Below are 21,217 nucleotides of genomic sequence, written 5' to 3' on the forward strand. Positions count from 1 at the left end.
TTACGAAACGTGCTTATAAATGCCTTAAGAAATTCTGCTTGGAACGTGTCCCATGTTTGCAGGCGAGATTCATGATTGACGTACCAGGTCCTCGCCGAGTCTTCTAGGGCAAAGTAGACATAGCGCATCTTCGCGTTCGCGTCCCAGGCATTAAAGGTGGCCACCCGGTCGAACTGGTCCAGGCAGTTCTCGGCGTCTTCATGGGGAAGACCATAAAAGCGAGGGGGTCTCGTTGGTGAAGCAGGACATTGGCAGGAATCTCTTATGTGCTCATAGTTATAGTCTGTGTACTTATAGACCGTAGATCAGGAAGCGGACCGAATTCGGGAGATAGGCCACATAGTCGCCGGCTGTCCTTGTGAACAGGCGTTTCTACCCTGGGAGTGCGTCCTTGGCTGCAGTCGCGGCTTGAAAGGGGCGTCCGGTACATGAAAGATCTGCCCAGCACTTCTCTACCAGATGTCACGTTGTAAAAAGGCGTGTGAAGGCCGCAGAGCCGGTAACACAGAGCCCGGTGTTGGCGAAGTCCACTAAACCAAGAAAATGCCTGGCATTGGTGCTTGTTTTGTCATGCACCCCAATGGCGAAAGCACGGTTTCGGGTGAGCCATACGCGAAAGCGGCGCCGCCTTCCGGCTCATTGTCTTCCAAAGGTTCGAACGGCATAACGTTGTTTACTGAGAACTCTCATGACTTTCACCTCAACGAGATGCAAAAAACGCTGTCAACCAGATACGTCTGTCCATCAGGCGGCCCTCCAGCATGCGCTGGATGTATTGACATTTCGGCTCCCTCCTTTGGGTCTAACTCTTTCGCATACAAAATCCTGTTTCATTCGAATTGGAAATAAAGCTGGCTTACGGAAAGCTCCCACTACAAATTTTATGATAGAGAATACCCCAATTCCCCAGGTACAAACCGTTCGCATTCTTGGTCTTCTTCTTCATTCCTCTGGGACTGGCACCCCGTGGCTGACACCCATCCGTAAGACCGCTCACGCTACTTTAGGTCTCATTCGTCGCATAGCTATGCGCTCTGGCGGCGCGCGTGCTCACACGGCCCGCCAGCTTGTTCGCTCTGTCCTCCAGCCACGTATAATATACCAGGCACAGTTTCAACTTTTCACCCGCAGACAGTGGGACTCCCTTGAGGCCATCAATTGTGATGCTATGCGTGCAATTACACATCTTCCCCGCCTAACACCCATACCAGTACTTCAGGAGTATGCCCAGCTAAATACGCTCACTGAACTCGTTGATCAGCGGATGGCAAACAGAGCTCGCAAACAGTCTTTACAACTACATCATTTAAATACACTACCTCCATGGTCGTACTGCCAGCTCACGGACAATCGCCCCACTGCTTCCCTGTCGGTATCATCCGCACATCTGCCTGAAGGGTGCATATTATATACCGATGAATCATATACTGCACAGCGAGGAGTTACTTCTGTGTATAGTCCCTCTCATCCGCATCTCAACACTCACGTGACATATACCGCGGATACGTGCACCCCTCTGGCACTGGAACTTCAAGCAATTTACAATGCCATACATTTCCTTCCACCAGTTCCTACATTCAATGCAGTCCATCTTTACACAGACTCTCTCACTGCCCTTAAACAGCTTAAGGCCGTTCGACGCACATTCCAAATAACACAGCCATCCGTAAATTTTATGATAGATAATACCCCAATTCCCCAGGTACAAACCGTTCGCATTCTTGGTCTTCTTCTTCATTCCGCATTTGCTATGTTCAAAGTACCCATGTCATATTCGTATACACTGGATTCGCGGCCATGCTCGCGATCCACATAATATAAAAGCATATGCTATGACGCATATAAACACATCAGACGATCCACCACCTTCCCCTCTTCCCCCAGATCCGTTCCTGTCCCACGTTTCCGATTCGCAAGTTCTGCGCCAGCGAACACGCGCTCTCATTCCTCCGTGTTCGCACCCTCTCCCCCGTAGTGTTACTCGGCAGGAGGAGGTGACAGTGCGCCGGATCCGGGCAGGGGCGGCTCTGACCCCATCTGTTCGACATCGATGGCGGGAAAAAGATCTACCAGTGACTGACAGGTGCCCTCACTGTGAGACTCCACCTGACGTCTGCGATGTGCGTCACTTGTTGTGGACGTGTCCATCAACGACGCACATTAGGCAACGGATAATCATGAAGGTGGGCCTGCGGTGGAATCGCGATGGTGATTATGAGAAATGGACAATGGACAATCGCTATGCTGCCAACCTTCTCGAATACATAAGCACAACTGGACTTCACTCCTTTTAACTTTCTATCTCCTGCATCCCATTCCCCCTTTCTCAACTTATGCCTTGTGGCAAACTCTTCGAAAAAAAAAAACAAAAAAAACGCTGTTGTGGCCCAACTGCACTCATTCTTGTCAGTGAATTTATCGCTATCTAGCCGCGTATTTAAGACAATGATTTATTTAATGCGTGCAAAATGAATAAGCCTGCATTCTGAGTAAAGAAATGTATTCGAAAAACCGGCATGAAAGGAATCATATGCCGAGACCGAGAAACTGCCTGGCATTTTTGCGTGTTTTATCATGGAACCCAATGGCGACAGCACATTTTCCGGCGAGCCATACGCGAAAGCGGCGCCGCCTTCCGGCTCACTGTCTTCCAAAGGTTCGAACGGCATGACGTTGTTTACTGAGAACTCTCATGGCTTTCACCTCAACGAGATGCAAGAAACGCTGTTCTGGCCTAACGACACTCATTCTTGTCAGTGAATTTCTCGTTATCTAGGCGCGTATTTAAGACAATGCTTTATATAATACGTGCAATATAAATAAGCCTGCATTCTGAGTAAAGAAATGTATTCGAACAACCGACACGAAAAGAAATATATGCCAAAACCGAGAAACGGCCTGGCACTGGAAAATGTGGATGGAGGAGAAAAGCACAGGCAGTACTCAATTAATTACTGAATGTGTTAGATATAAAACACTAATGCTGCACAAGTAAGAACAGCTCCTTTCAAACGCCACTCCTATTCCAGTCATCAGGTACGACGCTGTAGCAGTTGACGTCACACTAACCGAATCTCCTTCCCCTGACGTCTGTATATGCTGCACAACTGCACAGGAAGATGATTTTTGTGCAGTAATCAGTGCGATTCTTCAGTCCAATTAGGATGAAGGATCACACCCCCTTTAATACACTCGGGTTCAATACAGCACCTCGATTTCACAATCCAAGCAATGAAAGTCCGCTGCAGAACCGGGTAGGGCGGCCACATCTTTTTTTTTTTTTTTTTTTTTTTTTTTTACTGTTTTCTGATAAGGAACTTTTTCTGGAATTGCAAATAGCTGATCCTAAGAACTGAATATATTCTTAGGGCGGGGCTAGGATATGACCAAGGGGACAGTGCAACGGAATCTAGCATGCATAACAATGAATCTGTAATCCTTGCCCTTGAATGCTAAACATGGCAAGTCACAAATGGTGCATTGCTCTGACAGTGCACCATCCTCAGTAATTCTGCAGATGGAAGACGTCTGTGTAGCCGCTGATTGAAGACACGTTTTCTCAGGAATAGTAGAAAGTATGCCGTTCTGAGTGCCTGTACAATAGCACAACCCATGTAGCTCTGCAGCAAAGCAGACAGAGGATTTCACCAGGAAAAAAAAATCTTTATTAACATCTTCCTTATTAGTTCGTGCTTATACAAACAAACAAAAGAAAAACGGTATCACACGAGGAATTTGCAAAACAAGGGACTGCGCAGACTGGTGCGCAGCCATTCTTCTCAGAATATGTTAAGACCAAGCAACGTGTGCACACTACATCTCGTCAGTGTGTCTCAGTGCACTTGTTTTGTGCACACCACACATAAACTCTTCTCTTTCGACCCCCGCCTTTTGTATGGCAGATTATAAAGCTCACAGCTTTAGGACACCAAAACACTGTCTCTTCAATTTTCTTTACAGTTGCAGCAAGTGACAGAAATCAGAGTATGAAGCTACACAACAAACTGTGCTTCTTCTTTCATTTCTAGTGCAGTGTCAAACATGGTACAGGGACTGAACTCAATACTGGGTGCAGTATTCGACAATGATCACAAGCGGCTAGCAACAAGACGTCATACTGGTAAACCACAATTTTTGCAGGGATGTTTGATGACAGGAATTCCCGTGATGAATTATTGATGTAACGTAACTACAACTTTTGTGGTAGTCATGGTTCACCAAAACAGCAATGCCACTGACACATCCGTTACATCAAATATTGTGGGCAGTGTAGAGAGCACAGCCAGTAGTATCCAATAGTAGCGGGTGTAGCTGACATAAATGCGCCCTCTATGGTTTTTAACACAAGACAATGCCCAGTGAGCCAATAGAGTAATGTAAGCCAAGTACCTCCAGCGGTAGCATTAGCCTCCTCTCAATAGCGAAAGACTAAGCACAGTCTGCTATGGCTTTCTGCTTTTGTTCTGTTTTCAAGCTTAAGTCACGAAGTGCACAAGTAACTTGTAACGTCTAGCATTCATCATAAGCTTCATTTTTCCTTCTTTCATGTGTGACTGCAAAGTATTAGAGCAAAAATGAAGGGCTTAGAGGAAGCAATTATATAGATACGTGGCTGCAAAACCGATATATCAGCATGACTTTACAATTTAGTGCAACTCTGCTAGAAGTTTGCCATTTCAGTATTTTATTAGATTTCACTATGAGCGATGAATGCAGATTTGCTAAGAACAGCGCTAAAAAGCAGTATGCTTCAGACAGCAGAAAAGTAAAATCTGTGTGCTCAGGTTTATATTCGTCACCCGTCTGAGTGCCGGCATATGTTTGATCTCACACATGTTCATTTTAACATGGTCAAATACTTTTACATTCCAGCTTTCTGAGGACACTACAGTACAATTGCCGCAATATGAAGGCCATATAGCGGAATGAACAAGAGGTATGATCATGGTGAAAATTAAGTGAGCGGATAGCCTTTTCATCGACAGCGGCACAAAAATGACACAAAATACAGTCTGCCGAATTTCTCACGGAAATGTAAATAAGAGCCACACATCACTGCTCCTCAGAAGGCAAAATTAAGTAGCATTACATCGCAACGCTCACATCAAAACTGATGCCCTCCAATTCAGGCAAAGTCACATACTTAAGGTGGTTCAGTAAAAATCGCACGGCAAAACAAGAATGGTGCTTGCAACATCAACAAATCTGGTCCCAGAAGGTACACTGTTCGCTCAACGCAGAGTAGTGTCGGCACTGCAACGGGTACTACGAACAGTTCCTGAACACACCAATGTTTTGCCATTTCATTACATTTCAGCATTGACAGTTTGTCATCTTGACTACAATAAAAAACTAGGGGCTTGAATAGTAAAAAAACAAAAGGTCCCCTCAGAATCAAGAGCAACTTCTGCAGGGGAACATAACATTGGACTGAGCAGAAGAAAGATATATTAAATTAAAAAACGTATTCCTAGATACACTTTCAGAAAGAGCACACTGCTGACAAAGTTCATACGCTAGTGTCATACTCTGTTTTCGCTTTTATACAATTAATGTAACCAACACTCGTGCTGACACAAATGCACCATCAACAAAAATCAACTTTCTTCTCATCGGTTGCGGTTGGTAGAGGGACGAGTACAGTGTGCTTCACTGCCCTGGCATACTGCTTCTATATTATGAGCCACAAGAACTACCTACACAATTGAGGAAATAAATTCAACCAAAGAATATCCTAGCAATTTTTGTGCAGTAGTAACACCTCAAGTTTGTCTATTTTAGCAGCACCAGCTCTGTATGAAAAAAAAAAAGAAAAATTATGCATAAAGCAGAATATGCATATCAAGCAATATCGAAATGCCCTCGCAGACTACGAGTCCTTGACTTCAATGCAAGGTTAAATAATATACACAAACTGTAGTAGACAGCACTGCATATTAAGGCCAAATGCGCGTGCAAAAGAAGGAAAAACTGATTACTATGTATACACAAAGCGAAACAACACTGTGGCCACAATACGATGCAACACTAATTTTGCAAACTTCAAGACGGTTTCAAGGTGAAAAGCCGAAACAATCTGAAGCTGCTGATGGTTTTGAGAAACTTTACATGCTTTGCATTTCTTCAAGAGGCCTCAAGACGGTTCCGGAACAGAAAGCCATAACAGTGAAGCACATCGCATCGAGATCTGATGAAATCTGCCACTCACTCATATACAAGCACACACATTCACATGGCATTTTTGCAAAACGTCCGCTACACCACTCAGTCACGCTGGCACATGAGTTCCCAAGGTGCAGGGGACACACTCTCAAATGTATATATTAACATCGCACGAACCCACATCTCGGTGTGAAAATATCCACGCTCTGTCAGTCACTTTTCACCACTGAAAGCAACTTTACTAACAAGACAAAAAAAGAAAGGGATAGCTGCATCAAAACATGGTTGTTTAAGCATCAGGCTTCTTAAGAAAGGAGCACTGCACAGATGGCATCAGAGATCACCAGCCTAGCTGGTCCTTGAATAAAAGCAGGCCAGAATGGTATGCCATGTAGCTTACTCCTGAAGGTGGCTGTGATGGAGTTCTTAGATACTACATCCAATTCCAGACTGCTATAAACAAATCTTTGCGAGTATGACTACGGTGACGAACGTGTGTAAAGTGACATGCCATACAAATAAGAGCATGTTGTAAATGTTGCCCATGTCACCGTTGTTGCCAAATCTTGATAAAGATACGCTCTTCGAACCAAAACTTTATTAGCATGAGGCCAGGCTTTATACCTTCCAGAAGAATAGCCTCAACCAATCATAACTTTAATTGTACAGTTTATGCAGCAAAAATATAGAAAGTATTGGCTGACACCTAACTCCAACTACTCTTTTGTCACGTTTAAGGCTACAAGTACCGCCAGCAACTCCCAAACGTTAAATAATCCTGGACTGGCCAGGAAGCGTTCTGAATAGTTTTATTATCTGTTATTCAGTTACGCAACATTAAAAGGCGAGGCCTTTAATGCTGACTGCCTAATGAAATAGCTGAGGAAATAGCCACATTATACATCAATAACGTAAAACGATTGGCTAGATGTAAGCTCATTTTTACCCGATAGCGCGACGGAGTAAACAGCTGCAGTTGGCTTCTTTGCGATACGCTTGTTAAGAACATGACATTCAAAGTGCATCAGCCCACCTAGTTTTACCTTGAAGCCAGGCCAAGAGCTAGTAAAAAATATTCAAGTAAAATTTACAAACAAAAGAACTATGCCAAAAGCCTAGATTCTAACTGGTTACTCTTGGATCACAACTAAATTGCCACATAGCATTGCTGTTCATCAAAAAGGATGAGAGAATCCAATAATGTAGGGAGCAGGAGCTTTCAGCCAATGTATGTCTGCATTGCTTCAAATGCTTTAAAAATCACTACAGGTTACCTAACTAACATAAAACAAGTGTATTTACACAACTTCATGCATTCAGCAATGGTCCACAAATCTCTGTTAAGCTATAGCTCAAAATACAGTAGTAGAAACAAATACCAAGTTGCAAATCAGTACATGCTATCAATGAATATTTGTGTGTGTGTGTGTGTGTGTGTGTGTGTGTGTGTGTGTGTGTGTGTGTGTGTGTGTGTGTGTGTGTGTGTGTGTGTGTGTGTGTGTGTGTGTGTGTGTGTGTGCGTGCGTGCGTGCGTGCGTGCGTGCGTGCGTGCACGCGCGCACATGTGTTTTTGCAGCCTGCAAAAGTCAGAAATCGTTTGTTAGATTCTTCATGGCCATGTTAATGGTTGTTACCTGCATTTCAATTTTTGTCCTTTGTTTGCTTATAACTACTGCTTTGAGTGAAAGTAACCTTTTTTCCCTTGTGATACTATATCATTTAGCTGAAACATATAAACTTCACTTCAGTGCCTCTTCAAGGTTCCAAGTTACCCCCATGTTTCCTCCAAAGTTGACCATTTAGGAACTTTGCACAAATTGTGGCTACAGGTAATATGAAGCTAGTGTAGGCCATTTACATGTCTGTCTCACAGTGACTGTCGACACAACTATTATTTTCAGAAGCTAGGAAAGATTAATGTGAGGAAGCGCCCAGGCAGCTTACTAGTTGGGCCCGAAGATTACAAAAGGATCTAAATGAACAAAGTTGTCTAGGTCCTCTCTTCCACGTGCCTTTCAAAGCCCTGCAAGCCTCTGTCTAGCCAGGAGAAACAAAAAGCATGGTAGCCATGAAAGTCGGTATGGCTGCTATTCCAAGCAAGAAGCTCTGCTGCTACTGGCACTGCCATTTCATGCGGCGTAAGGCACTTCGCAAACATGAAAAATATGCGCTCTCTTTCAAATGCAATTACTGGTTGGCTACCAGCAGTCCACTACTGCTACTTTTGGCACTGCACTTTTAACACAAGCATGGTCCACTTTCATAAGAGTTCTATGTATAGCTTCGCATTCCTCGAAGCAAATTATGTGGTAGCAGCTGCAGCATGGCCTCAGCAGAGCTCTGCTTTCAAGCAGTAATAATGTAAAATTTGTGTTCTCTTCTAGATATCCCCTCTATGTCTAGATATCCAATTTAGTGCTTTGAGAATCTGCTTTGTGCAGACAGGCTAATGAAAAAAAATTTACCGCTGTTATTTGCGAGCAAATGAAAGAAGAAAACCTGTGCGATAGGTGGACATCGAAGTGCTCTTGTTTTACAGACAGGGACATTGAGAGCCATATTGCGGTGGACGTGAAGGTGTGTGCAGCGTATGAAAACAGTGAAAACCCTGCTCCCTACAACATTGAAACGTCATAACAGGAAAAAAAAAAAAAAACAGGCTTTCCTTTCCTCCTCTTTTCTCTTGCAAATGTTGTGCCTTAAATGCATTTTATTTCTTTATGTTGCCTAGTACTTCCCAAGACCTGACGACACTTTACCACCGGCTTGACTTTACGCACTTCCCTATAACTGCCCGAGATTGAAATCCTTTACCCTCACAACTCACACTCACGCCCTAGTCGAAGTATAAAACAAATGATGAATGTGATCATCTTTCTCTCTCACTCACTCGATTCACTAACACGAGTTTCACTATGTGCAGATGTATACCAAAAATCGACACCAAGTGCTAACTGCCACTGGAAATATTGACGCAGTGCTCCTCGCCTGCAGCTTTCTGCTTTTGTTTCTCGGCGGGAAATGAAATGCCATGTCAAGTTTCAGAGCTGCCATCCGCTGGCTTGGACGGGCATGCCCATGAAGACCTCTTTCGTTCCTTCCGAAGTCAACAAGGCAAACTATAGCATCTGAGAAGCCCGCACAACAAGTTTTTTTTTTTTTTCAGGCATTGTGGGTCACAACCCAAATATCTTGAGGCAAACAGCAGAGGGAGAGTACTGACAAAAAAACGTGCCAGAGACATATACCTCAACAGGCGAAGGAAAAAAAAAAGAATGAAATGCAGCATCAATCCTCCTTAGACACAAGACACAAAATGGCCGCTAAGTAGATGGCGCCACCGTGAGTGCACCACTGTTCTTGGGTCACAGGTGGCGCACTGTCACACAAGTTGCTGGACGACAGCGTCTAGTTGCAGATGGCCCGCACGAGAATTGTCCAGTGCTCCGTGCCACGCACAACACTGCTATTCGTGCGGCAAACATGCCGCTGGCTTTTGTTCCCATAAACACAAGAAAACACATTAACTGACCAGATGATGTCGACGACCATAGATGGTACTTCAGTGCTTCAAAGTCCAAGCCTGCACTACCATGCCGCAGTGACAATGCGAACGGCCACAGACGTTTAAGCTTAACGCAACGGGGGGAAAAAAGTAAAAGTCTCTCCTTAGTGCGAAGCACGTGGTGTGGACAATGCAGGATATACAACCGTGCACGCTGTTTCTTTAAACAGGTGACTGCCGATGCCATGTGTTGGTCTGCCAGCTCACTTTTCCAGTCCATTGGTGGCAGTGGCTAAGCAGAGGGTTGGCCTAAACACGTTCACATCACGGTGTGGACAACGATGCGAAGTGCTGACTGTTTCATCTTGTTCTCGTCAGGATGACATTGAAGTGCACGGTCAGCAGAGCGGTCAGTGCGATGGCCCACCGCACAGACACCAGTGATGAGGCACTGTTCACCAGCTCCTCATTCTTAGCCCTAGTCTCATTTGGCAACTTGTCTCGGTTCTCTGCAAAAGAAAGAAAAAAAAACATGCATATGAACAATAGTTATAGCTAAATACACAGCAATGCCAGACAAAAAGCGCGTTATAATATGCTACAGTTGTCAAGGCAAAGAGTCAACTACAGTTTTAGATAAAGTTTGTAAAGTGCGCCTGTAGCATGCATAGAACAACGTAAGAGTAACGGAAGCCCTGATGTACAAGTTGGCTAGAGTTTGGATTATCTAAGCTGTGGGAGCTATGTACTTATGATAAGGAGTGCATACTATATAACACTAAAGCTAGACTGTAAGAGTGGTATCCAGCTACTGTTGGCAGTGAGGGCACCTCAAAATTCAGTATGAAAATATGAAATCTGTCATCGACATTGCAGGAATTATTGCCATCAACCATATTCACTCCAGAGACGAATAGTGGATTCTCTCGGTAGTCCCCAAGAAGGTCTGACCTAATTAGCCACGGATGGCACCCTGTATCTGAAAAATGACCACACTATCTGATTTCCTACTTCTGCTCTCCATTTTTCTCTCTTAGTACCCTGACTGCCACTCCAAAAGTATACCGGCCATCTCTTGTACATATCACATATGTCTAATGTCAACTTCAATACAATGGCTTACCACAGATTAGAAACAAGAGCTCAGTGACGACAAAACAAATGCAATTTGCTTCTAAGCCCTTGAATATAGTGCTTTGTTACTCAAGGTTACGGAACACCACCGACAGTGTACCCACACCTGGTTAAATTGATCCTTTCCAATAGATTCCAATACAGCACCATCAGTTAATGCGTTATCATTACTTCACGCTGCTCTCTACTTAGATTCCTAAGGTGGCAATTTTTTTATTGCCCGCTGCCCTGTCTCTGGCTTCCAAGCTTGCCTCTTTGATGAGTGGTTAAGATTATAAAAACCTTTCTAATGAACAGGTGTCTGCCTGACTGACATCATCATGAATTGAGAACAAAGACAGACAGTATATATTTCTAAGTAAATTAATTTTCAGATTAATGGATAGGAACATACAAAACTACAGAGATAAGAATGCTACAGCAAATGCCTCTCAAAAAAAACATATGATCACTTGTGTTCACCGACTGTAATGACATTGCAACTCTTGAATGGCAGAAGTAAGGGGATAAACGATGACTGCATGAAAACGGTCGATGCTATTAAGCATAGGACCTCCTTTAAGAACAGTTTTCACTTGGCTCTTGAATTGTATCTGACTGTGGTCTACAACTCTATGGGAGGAGGGATGGGGGAAAACCCGCTGGAAGATCACAAATCCCGACCACAAGCAGGGTCGGAAAGGCACCTACCGGCGGTCTTCTTGGAAGACTGCTTCCCGTCGGCCACAGGCACGTCGTACGTCTTGATGGGCGGCCTGTTGGGCGGCGGTCGTGGCGGGAACACGGGCCAGCGCCGGGGCGGGGGCAGCGCCGGGTCCTCGCCCGGCATTGGCGGCGGCACGGCCGTCGGCTGCAGCCATGGCGCCCGCGGTCGTGCCGGAGGCAGCGCGGGCCGCGTCGCGTTGCCGCCACTCGGCCAGGGCCGCCGCCGGTCCGAGGGCAGCAGGTCGTCGCGCGGCACCGATGATGGCACGGCTGGCGGCAGCGCAGTACTTGTTGAAGTAGACCGCGGCCGAGAGGTGGTCGCGCCTGCGAGCACAACAAAGCGGTTCAGCTTTTCGTTCGGCCCCGGTTAGCAGGCTACAATGCTGCTGGCACGGCATAGCCGGCCCACGTAAAGGGGCTTAGGGTAATGATTCAAGTGACTCCCATTTATTGCTTACCAACGCCACTTGTACGCTGCGTCACGAATGGTATGTCCTAAACCCTTTAAATCCTGTTCCTCTCCTCGAACTTTAGGGGGCATGCATTCAAGCCACAGTGACCACGAAATTGGGATACATATATGGAGCATGCAAAAAGGCGGCATGTGAGTCGAATCGGCGTGCTTATAAATGATGCCCAATTGAGAGATAAGAGAAAGCAGGGAGAGTACTCACTCTTGCTAGGGTCGCAGCAGACCTTGAAGATGACCTTCATGTTGTGGGTGGCACATCGTCCACCGATGCGCTGGTTCAGGCCCTCTAAGCTTCCCGTCGAGGTGGCTGTGGTGGAGAGAACACAGCTTCGTTAGAGAAAAAAAAAAAAAAAAAACACGATCGATTTGCATTGCTTTTTGCCCCATTCTCATGATGAACCGTGACTCAATGAAAATGCCGTTAATGGAGGTCTAGCGGTTACCATATAGTTTAGGAGTGGCAAGCAAGCAGAGACGATGTCTGAATGGAGGCGGAGGTCATGTACACACTGGTAACTTTGAAGCTCCACCACCGCTACGAGCGTGGGATGTTCCAAAGTTCTATAACATCTGGTGGTTCTGTTCCTGCCTTCTGTCCCCACATGTTCGAACTCTTTCGCAAACTTCGTGGCTACTTGAAGGTCGACTGAAGTACATCGAGGCAGAAAAGCTGAGCCAATTAATGAAGACGAAACACGATGACATGATACACAGGTTACGGAGCCCTACCCACTGAAAAGTTTTCACTGGGCATTTCCGAAGATCAGCGTACATGTTCTCATAGAAAACTGGCAACCCGATAAGCATTAAATTGGGACCGATAATTAGGACTCCAAATCTTTCAGTGTTAGTGCTGTCGTTTCAAAAGCGACATATATATGACTCACAGATGAAGTAGTAGTCCTGTCCCGGTCTGAACTCTAGCCCCCCCGGCTGGGGCGTGAAGGAGCGGAAGGTGATCGTGAAGTACATTAACTGGTGGGGCTTGTCGCAGACGGCGATGATGCGAGGCGTCGGGTTCGTGATGCGGCACGAATCGTACTCTTCCTTGGACACCTGCGAAAGACACGGACGCCACGTATAAGTACAGCCGGCGGAAAAAATCGAACAAAGAAGAATAAAAAAAAGAAATAAAACAAGCATAAATGGTGTCATTTCATTTACAACAAGACAAAAAGACCAAATTAACCGGCATATTTCTACTTCCTCTAAGGCGGAATCTTTTTCTACCGAATATCGCACTAGCGAATTTTCGCCAAACAAAAACTTATCAACATAATGAAACTGTGAGTTTAAAATTATATACCGTACATGGTAAAAAAGTTGCCCCCTTAGAGGTGCATTTCCTGTCTATAGCTCACGCCCTCCAAAAAGTTAAGGGAAAAAAAAAAGGTGCATTGAGGTACTGACGCACCCAATAAAAGGGTGCATCGGTACCTCAAGGCACCCTTTCTGGAGGGTGTGTTATAGACTCGGAAAGGGTGCGATTTTTTTCTTTTTACAGTTTTCTTACTGTCTACGCAACCCCGTCGCAGGTAGAAAAAAAGCAGCAGCATGAATGTATCCGAAGAATATAGCTTGAAACAACCTTAATAGGTTAACGTGAGGACTGTACTCCAATGGAGCGATTTTTTTTTTCTTCGATTCTATTCTGTTCCCATCAACAGCCTGGGCCAATGACGCGGATGAGAGGAGCCCGGATGCTACAGAAACAGAAAACAGAGCGGTTTCATCATTCTGATTGATATGGTTTTCCCCAACAGTTACAAAAAACGACTCGGGCGCAACCAAAAGCAACCAAGACACCACACATCTTCTAAGTTGCTAAATCTTGTAAGAAGCCCAAGTTTAATTTACTCACTTCGCACTCCCTTAGTGATGAGTTTTTTTTCCCCGCGAACATTAGCCGCGCTATTCGAGTAATAATCTATTTACTCGTAATTGCGCATCAGATCCGAGTTCTGACTCCATTAAGCGGTGCCGGAGCGCCAGTCAAGGCTGTCCGGACGTGAATAATGAAGACAGTCTCCGATGACTATTTTCTTTTTCCCCTCGCACAGCAGCGGACGTGCACAAACGGCGCAGAGCGTAAGTACGACAAAGAAACGCAGCAGGGCAACACGGCAAGCGCCGCATAGAAATCTAGCGGACAAAGTAAATCCAAGGCCCGAGGCCGCGCAAAAACAAAGTACGGACACGGAACAAACAGAACATCGCCAGGGGCATATGATAACATATGAGACGCCGAGCGATCAGATAGTGAAATAAATGCGAAACGGCTGTTGTGAGTTAGGGAAGGGGGGGTTATAAATGGATAATCCTTTAAAATATCGCTCCGTTTTGCGCTTACTTCATTCCCTCCAAGGCTGCGGCCATCGCCGTATCTAATGCGGGCCAAAAGCGCGCCGTTGCATGCGCGCGGCGTTTAATTTAAGCGGGCAACGATGCTTTGCGAAATGCGGAAATCGGGAAGGGTGGCTAAGTGATTGCTTTTAGGCATCGCCGCGGCGCGCCGGCGCAATCTGGCCGATGATTAATAAGCGACGCAAACGAACGATTCGCGGCTGGTACAAAGTTAATGATAAAGAGGCATGGGGTCACGAACTAAGCAACAAGCTCGCGCTCTTCCTCTGTTACAGTATATAACGGTCCAGTTTCGTTAATCTTGACAAGGTGCTTTCTACAGAGATGGCTGCATGAGGAACATTGCAACTTGGACTGGTATAGCACCCATCGGCGTCCTAACGCCACCTCCCAAAGCGGAGCGTTATTCGGCATGAGTCTGAACTGTGTGTTAGGCATTACGAGTAGCGTATATTCAGCTGGGCGTGTTGCTGCTACATATTGTTGGGAAAACGGGACAACTCTCCTCATGTGGTTCTTCTGCCTTAGCAGTCTTCGTCTTTCGAGCTATTTGCCCTTTAAGATATAGGGAACAGAGAATTATAAAGCTCCGCTCCGCATTAACCCATGTGATAATCTATGTATTACAAATTTAAAGTAGACTCTCCTTAATGTGAATTCGCTTAATCCGAACAGTCGGTTTGTTAGAACTCGCTTTCTGAACACGAAAACATCAAAGCGTGCATTTAAAACACTGCCCTCAGTTCGAACAAATTTGATGTCCCCATCGAGTCAGTAACCCATGCATGAAGCAGCCCAAACGACGCACGCATGCATGGATTAATGTTTACCCTTTTGTTTGGCTTTGTTTACCCTCACTTGAGGGTAAGCAAAACCCTCCACCGAATGCCACATCCGGAGCTGCTGTGACACTACGAAACCCACAAATGAGCTGACTGGAGGCCAAGAGAAATGAAGGTAGCGGGTGGTGTATATACAGGTACGGGGAATGGGGGGCCACTCACGTTGTAGATGATGTACTGTTCGACGTCTTCTTCCTGGGTGCCCGTCCTGTAGACGGGGCAGATGATGTTCACCTGGTCGTACTCAAACGGGATGTTGCCCTTGTTCACGTCGATTATGTGGTCCGTGTTGTCGATGCGGAAGCTGCGCGGGCAAAAATAAAACGGGAAGAGCGAAATGAGCAGAGCGTCAAATAAATACAACATACATGTGCGCAAAAGTGTAGACATACGCTGTATGAGCGCATATCCGCTTATTGAAATTACAAAAAAAAAAAAAAAAAAGTCACGCCGCTGGATTGAAACGTTATTCGATGACGTTTCCGCGGCGGCTTCTCGCGAAACGTCTAAAAACACTGAAGAGCTTTTCGCCTTCCTTTTCTTTCTTAATTTCATTGGGCGTCTTTGTGGCTGCTGCTCTTCTACCTTTTCGAGCAGCCAGCTGAGACAGTACTATAATCGCAACGCGAAAGATGTCAGAAGCGTCGTATCAAATTGAAACGGTTTTTCATCTCTTCCTGGAACATATCCAGGCGTCAATGAGTCATCCAGGGCACGCGGGTGAAGCCGTGCTTGCATACTGCTACCACAGCGGCCAACTTAGTCAAACAAATGACGTCATCACACGTCTATGACCCAAAGCGAGACATCGAATTGGGTTCCACTAGCAACAGCAGTTAACTCTCCGCTCGATACACGCCAGCAGTCGTGAATCACAGGACGGAGATTTTCAAAGATACAGAAGGGTGGCTTGAGACGACAAGCAGAAGGGGATGATAAAAAAAAAAAAAAAAAAAAAAAAAACACCGCAGCAGCGGCAGTTTACAACAGAATGAGACACCGCAACAAGACGTGGCACATGTCCGAGACTGACGGGGAAACGCACAAATCAGTTTCACGCAGTCGTGGCAGCGTACGCGGGGTTGGCTTGGCGGTAGCAGGGGCCCAGATACGCCACGAAGAAACCGACGCGTCACCGCTTGCGCTCACTCTTCAAGCGGAAAGGAGGAGGGTAAAATAAGAAGAGATATAGAGCGAAAACGAGGGGTCGGGGGAGGGTGACGCTGTGTGATATGGTGCGCATGCGTTAGCGGGAAACGTATGCGCGTTCTGAGGCAGCAGACAGTCGACCAGATGAGACAGGCGAGGGAGGTTATAAAACTGGCGCCACCAAGTAACCAGGGGGCAGAGGCGCGATAAAAGCGGAGGTTGGGAGCGTATGAGAGATCAGTCCCGGAAAGGTCCGTAGAGAAGAGCAGAAGCCGCAGTCTGACGGAGGGAGAAATCACGCAGAACGGAAAACGCATAAGCCGAACCTCGGCAAGCAAGGAAAAGCAGAGAGCACATAACCAATGCTCTCTTTAAGGATGCGATGAAAGAAAATCGAACCGACGAAGAAAGAGTATGACGGGAATGAAAGGAAGCTAGAAGATGCAAAAAAAAGCCATATAAAAGACATTAAAGAGGGCTCCCCCTCTGCACACGCGAAATCACAGTCAAAATAAGAGGGAGGAGGAGCTGCACAGGAAGTGCGTTTTCGCCGGGAAGCTATATAGCCTTGTCGGAGAGTGATGGACAGTTCGGGGATTCCGTCGAGAGAGAAGAGAAAGACGAAGAAATGAAAGATGCGGGGAAGAAGAAAAGAGCATCGTTGGATGAAACATATGCAGCCCCAGAGGTGCGAAAGTGAAGGAGAACGTCGGAAGCGCGGAGGGAAATGGATGTTCGGGAGACGAGAGGAAAAGAAAAGTGCTCCGGGCGCAAAGAAACGGTGCATCAGGAAATATGTGTGAAAAAGAAATTAAAATGTTTAAATAAAAAGCTGCAAATAGCTAGCATAACGAAGAGGTCAGAATTATTGGCAGATAAACCAAGTGCGCCGACAGGAGATCCGGAAATCGTCGTCATGGAACGCTCATGTGGCAAATGAAGCACGCGTCATTGCGAGGACGGAAATGCAAGCGGGAACAACACGGAGCACGAACTGAGGTCCCGAAAATGTTCTTATCTAGTGGCGTAGGTTGTTTTAGCGCCGAAATGAATTTAGCTGAAAATTAATATTTGCACTATGCACTGCGGAGTGCGAATGGGAACAGTCCGCCGTTCTCATGGTCACAGCAGCGGATGGCGATGTGGTGGCCGGCGCGTCAGCTAATATGGGCCTGTACTGTCGGACCTTGCTATATGGGCTCCTCCAAGTTCGTGTAGAGCAAAGAGAGACAGTAAGGCTGTACCTCGGTGCGAGCAGCACGCAGTGTGTATACGTATACACAACCTTGCAAATCTCACTCAGGCACAACCAAGAGTTCAATCGCTCAATGCTCCAAATAAGCTTAGCACTCTGACTCGACGTGGGCAGCAGTGACGTGTCTACGGCAGCGACGGTGCATGATTTCAGAGTTGGCAGTCCTGGAAAAACTTGTGAATCTTGGTTGAAACGACGGTAGGAACAATGCAAGGGCGGAGTTCCATTCGAAAGGTCCCAACAGGAAAGAAGCGGAATAAGAATGAAACAAAAAATCGCAAAGCTGGGAGAAGAAACTTGAGAGATATATAAGTAAAATAATGCGGGATCAGCCAAACAAGCGAAGAAAAGATTCCTAAATAAGACGAAAAAAGTGATTCGGATACTTTTTATGGAGAGGATGTCCAAGAAAGGCGCAAGAGCAGCTGAGCAAATACAAACGCCTTCATGGACGATGAGACTGAAATGCCTAATAGCAGCAAGCACGACAACAATGCCGAAACAGCAACGGCGTCTGCCTATCTCCACGTTGAATGACCAAAAGAGAAGCGCTCCAGAAAAAGAAAGATGGGTACGATATCGGAACAGTGAAGGCTTCAAGGTGCGGTACATGTGAGGACGACCCACAAGAAAAAAGTAAAGTCTCCGGCATACGAGCTCACATATATATGCGAGAGCTCCGTTGATATTGGCAACTGTCCCTCTCCACCACCATCGCGCGACACTCCCTCCTCACATCCACTATAAAGACCCTCCGAGAACCGGAGGCGCGTCTTTAATTAAAGTCGTAACTTTACGGTCTCCCGTCGGCCCGGGGTTCGGCTCGAAACGGATTCTGACGCACGCTCCGAAGTAGCTTCTCCTCCCTCTCTTCCGGTTTGCCCTCATCCCTATTTCTCTCATCCGCTTCCCACATCCCAGGCCTCCTCTAGGCAGTTTCGTAGAGCCAAGAATGCAGGCGTGGAATACAAGCTACGCGGGGAGCGCAGTCGTCGAAGAAACGGACATAGAAAAACGATCTCGACGAGACGACGCCGGAGCGTCCGAGACGATTAGCACGGGACAACTAGACGACGATGAAACAGGCTACTCCTCCCTCTTTCTCCATCCTCTTCCTCCGACCGCTTGCTATAGCAACGAGTTTTCGCAAATTGCGAGCAGCACGGCGAGTGCCAGTGCGCAGGCGGGAGAGCGAACGATCTGGACACGGTCTTCAATGCACGGTATCTCGGAAAGCGAGTGCACCGCCCGCGATCCGAAAGCGCCTGCGGACGACGCAAAAACATTGCGAAGCAGCCCAGTGGTGTTTGCGGCGTTGGGTCGTCTCCGCATTCCTGATTGGACGCGCGACGGTTCCAGCCGTCGTCGACAGTGCGTGGATTTAACGAGGCACGGCGTAGACACCCGGCGGTGTGCCTACGCTTTCGCGTGTTTTGTGTGAGTTTATGTTGGGGGAAGAGACAGGCACGCCTGGCGGCTCGCCGAGCAATACGGTGCAAGCAAACGATGGTCGGGCATCAAATAAAGTAGGGTACGTCGAACTCGTACAGCTCCGAAGTTACACTATTTTCTTCTCTGCGTATAAAACATGTTTGTGTTTTTTTTTTTTTCTTTCTTCTGGTGCCGGCTCTCAGCGCCAGGGAAAACTATCGAGCTCTACATACTGTCAAGAGTCGCCAACTTCGCTGTAGAGAAATGACGCTACGTAGCAATTCGACAACAAAAACTAAATCATACTCAAAGAGGCAACGGGCAGAGAATCTGAGCTACTCATTAACTAGAACGATAGGGAAAGACGGCCAAGGAAACTAACGAGCAAATCATGAACACCTAGCGCGACCTAATATAGAGGAAGATGACGCTCCAAAAAGGTTGTGGACATTTGGAGAAAATGTGATACCAAGAGTTTGAGACTAGGCAGTGTTCCACGCACTTCGTCTCTCACATCACACTTGATTCTCACAAACCATCTAAGCCGCCAGCGTGACTCCCTCCACCCCGCCCGTCAAAGCTACACGTGGCATCAAAGCGACAGGCAGACTAAACACGCATCTGAATAACTTATTCTCGAGAAAGCATGGCTCCCGACAGCCAAGTTGACACACGGATTCCTTTTCTGCTTATCTTCTCTGAAAACTCCTTCGCAATCTCTCCACAACGTAACGAATACCCATCTGACGACGTAAGTAATAATTCTTGTACCTCAGTCTTTAATAGAGCACTCCTTCCTTCCTTTCTAGAAGAACTTTTCTTTTCTAGCTCGACTCCTTGACGCTGGCCGTTCCTTGGAAAGACGGCCGAAATAAGAAGACGTCGGAGCGTGCGCGGAGGGCACTTACTAACACTGCGTACAAAACAAAGCAAAACGAAAAAGAGAATACCATAAATACAAAAAGAAAAAGAACACAGATGATGAGGGCGCGAGGGAAAAACGGACACGCAGAGGCCGTTGAGATGATGGACCGACGTCACACCTCAACGATTCGAAGCGTGCTGTGCGGCTCGCTCGTGTCGTGAGCCTATATAGTATACGGCGCGTGGCTTAAATATCTCGCGGCGAAGAGAGTCCACAGCAGTAAGAAGAAGAAATGGATGAAGAAGAGACTGGGCCGGGGCGGGGAGACATACATGTCTCCATTCCTTTCGGCTAACGGCACGCGTCGTGCAACAGCTGAAAGCCATAAAGAAACCTCTTCGCGCCTTCTCTCTCCCTTCTTTTCCCATCAAAAGGAGTCTCAAGTAGTTTTCCATTTCGCTTGCCTGTGGAAACATCGTTTCCTTCGAGACTCTCTCTCTCTCAAAAACTTTTCCAAGCGCGCGCAATGCCCCGAAACAGGCGGGCAGGTTTATATCCATTCGCTCACAAAAGTTGCCGCCATTTATATCTAAGCTGGAAATATAGTTGAGCCACGAAGTCGTGATGGGGGGAACCCCGCAACTAAGGTCCAGATGCGTCATCCTCTCTCCAACAGTGAGATGACTGACGTATAATGGCGAAGCATTTGGGACTCTGCAAGAACGATGGCGACTAATGTTGTTACACGTAAAGCCGATGAGGCCCCGTGCTGCTTGCCACGCACCCTTCGTCCAGTAATTTGAACAAGGTTCTTCAGCTACGCAGGAACCAGAGAACTTTAGATAGCTTTAGCAGCCTAAAAACAGTCCGCGCTGAAAATTTCGGAACTTCGAGCTTAAATTGAAATCGTGACATTGACGATGAGCTTTAGCCGCTGAAATGCAGAAGTAAAAATAAGCCTCCTCCCGTATCGTTTACCTTTATAGGTAAACGAAATACATGGGTCTCTAGAAGAGGAAAATTGCAGAAGGTTTAACCCTACTCACATGTGGTTATAACGAGGTTTTCTTTTTTAGTGTGCAAGCACTACACGCGGACTAGCTAAATCACTAACAGAACAACTAAGTCCTAGTTTGACCTTGCGAGGCCTTCAAGGTCACAATAGGGGAAATATATGACAAAGCACATAATGCTACAATAAGATTAGCTTAGTAGAAGTCCTTCGTCACGCAGTCGCGTTGAAAGACGGCGTCAGCGTACGAGAGCCCAGCATTGAACCCCAAAGAAGCGTGCATGTCACCGCTCAAAAGAGAATAACGTAAATGCACATAAG

At 46.4% G+C, this 21,217-nt stretch overlaps 1 protein-coding gene across 2 annotated transcripts in view; it reads right to left on the minus strand.

Moving 5' to 3' along the window:
• Positions 1-5,799: 5,799 nt before the first annotated feature.
• The window catches only part of LOC146182509 (ephrin-B3-like), a 301,828-nt gene continuing 286,410 nt past the window's right edge, over positions 5,800-21,217 (minus strand). For both annotated transcript variants that reach the window (XM_084577635.1, XM_084577636.1), the window contains exons 2-6: positions 15,347-15,488; positions 12,866-13,034; positions 12,181-12,285; positions 11,492-11,830; positions 5,800-10,176 (exon numbers count right to left, since the gene is read on the minus strand). In XM_084577635.1, coding sequence (XP_084433761.1) covers positions 10,028-10,176; positions 11,492-11,830; positions 12,181-12,285; positions 12,866-13,034; positions 15,347-15,488 — 904 coding nt within the window. In that variant the 3' untranslated portion in view covers positions 5,800-10,027. The remainder of the gene's footprint in view (positions 10,177-11,491; positions 11,831-12,180; positions 12,286-12,865; positions 13,035-15,346; positions 15,489-21,217) is intronic.

Source organism: Amblyomma maculatum, chromosome 8 (assembly GCF_055883805.1).
Source record: "Amblyomma maculatum isolate TAMU_Amacu chromosome 8, ASM5588380v1, whole genome shotgun sequence".
Lineage (NCBI taxonomy): Eukaryota > Metazoa > Arthropoda > Arachnida > Ixodida > Ixodidae > Amblyomma > Amblyomma maculatum.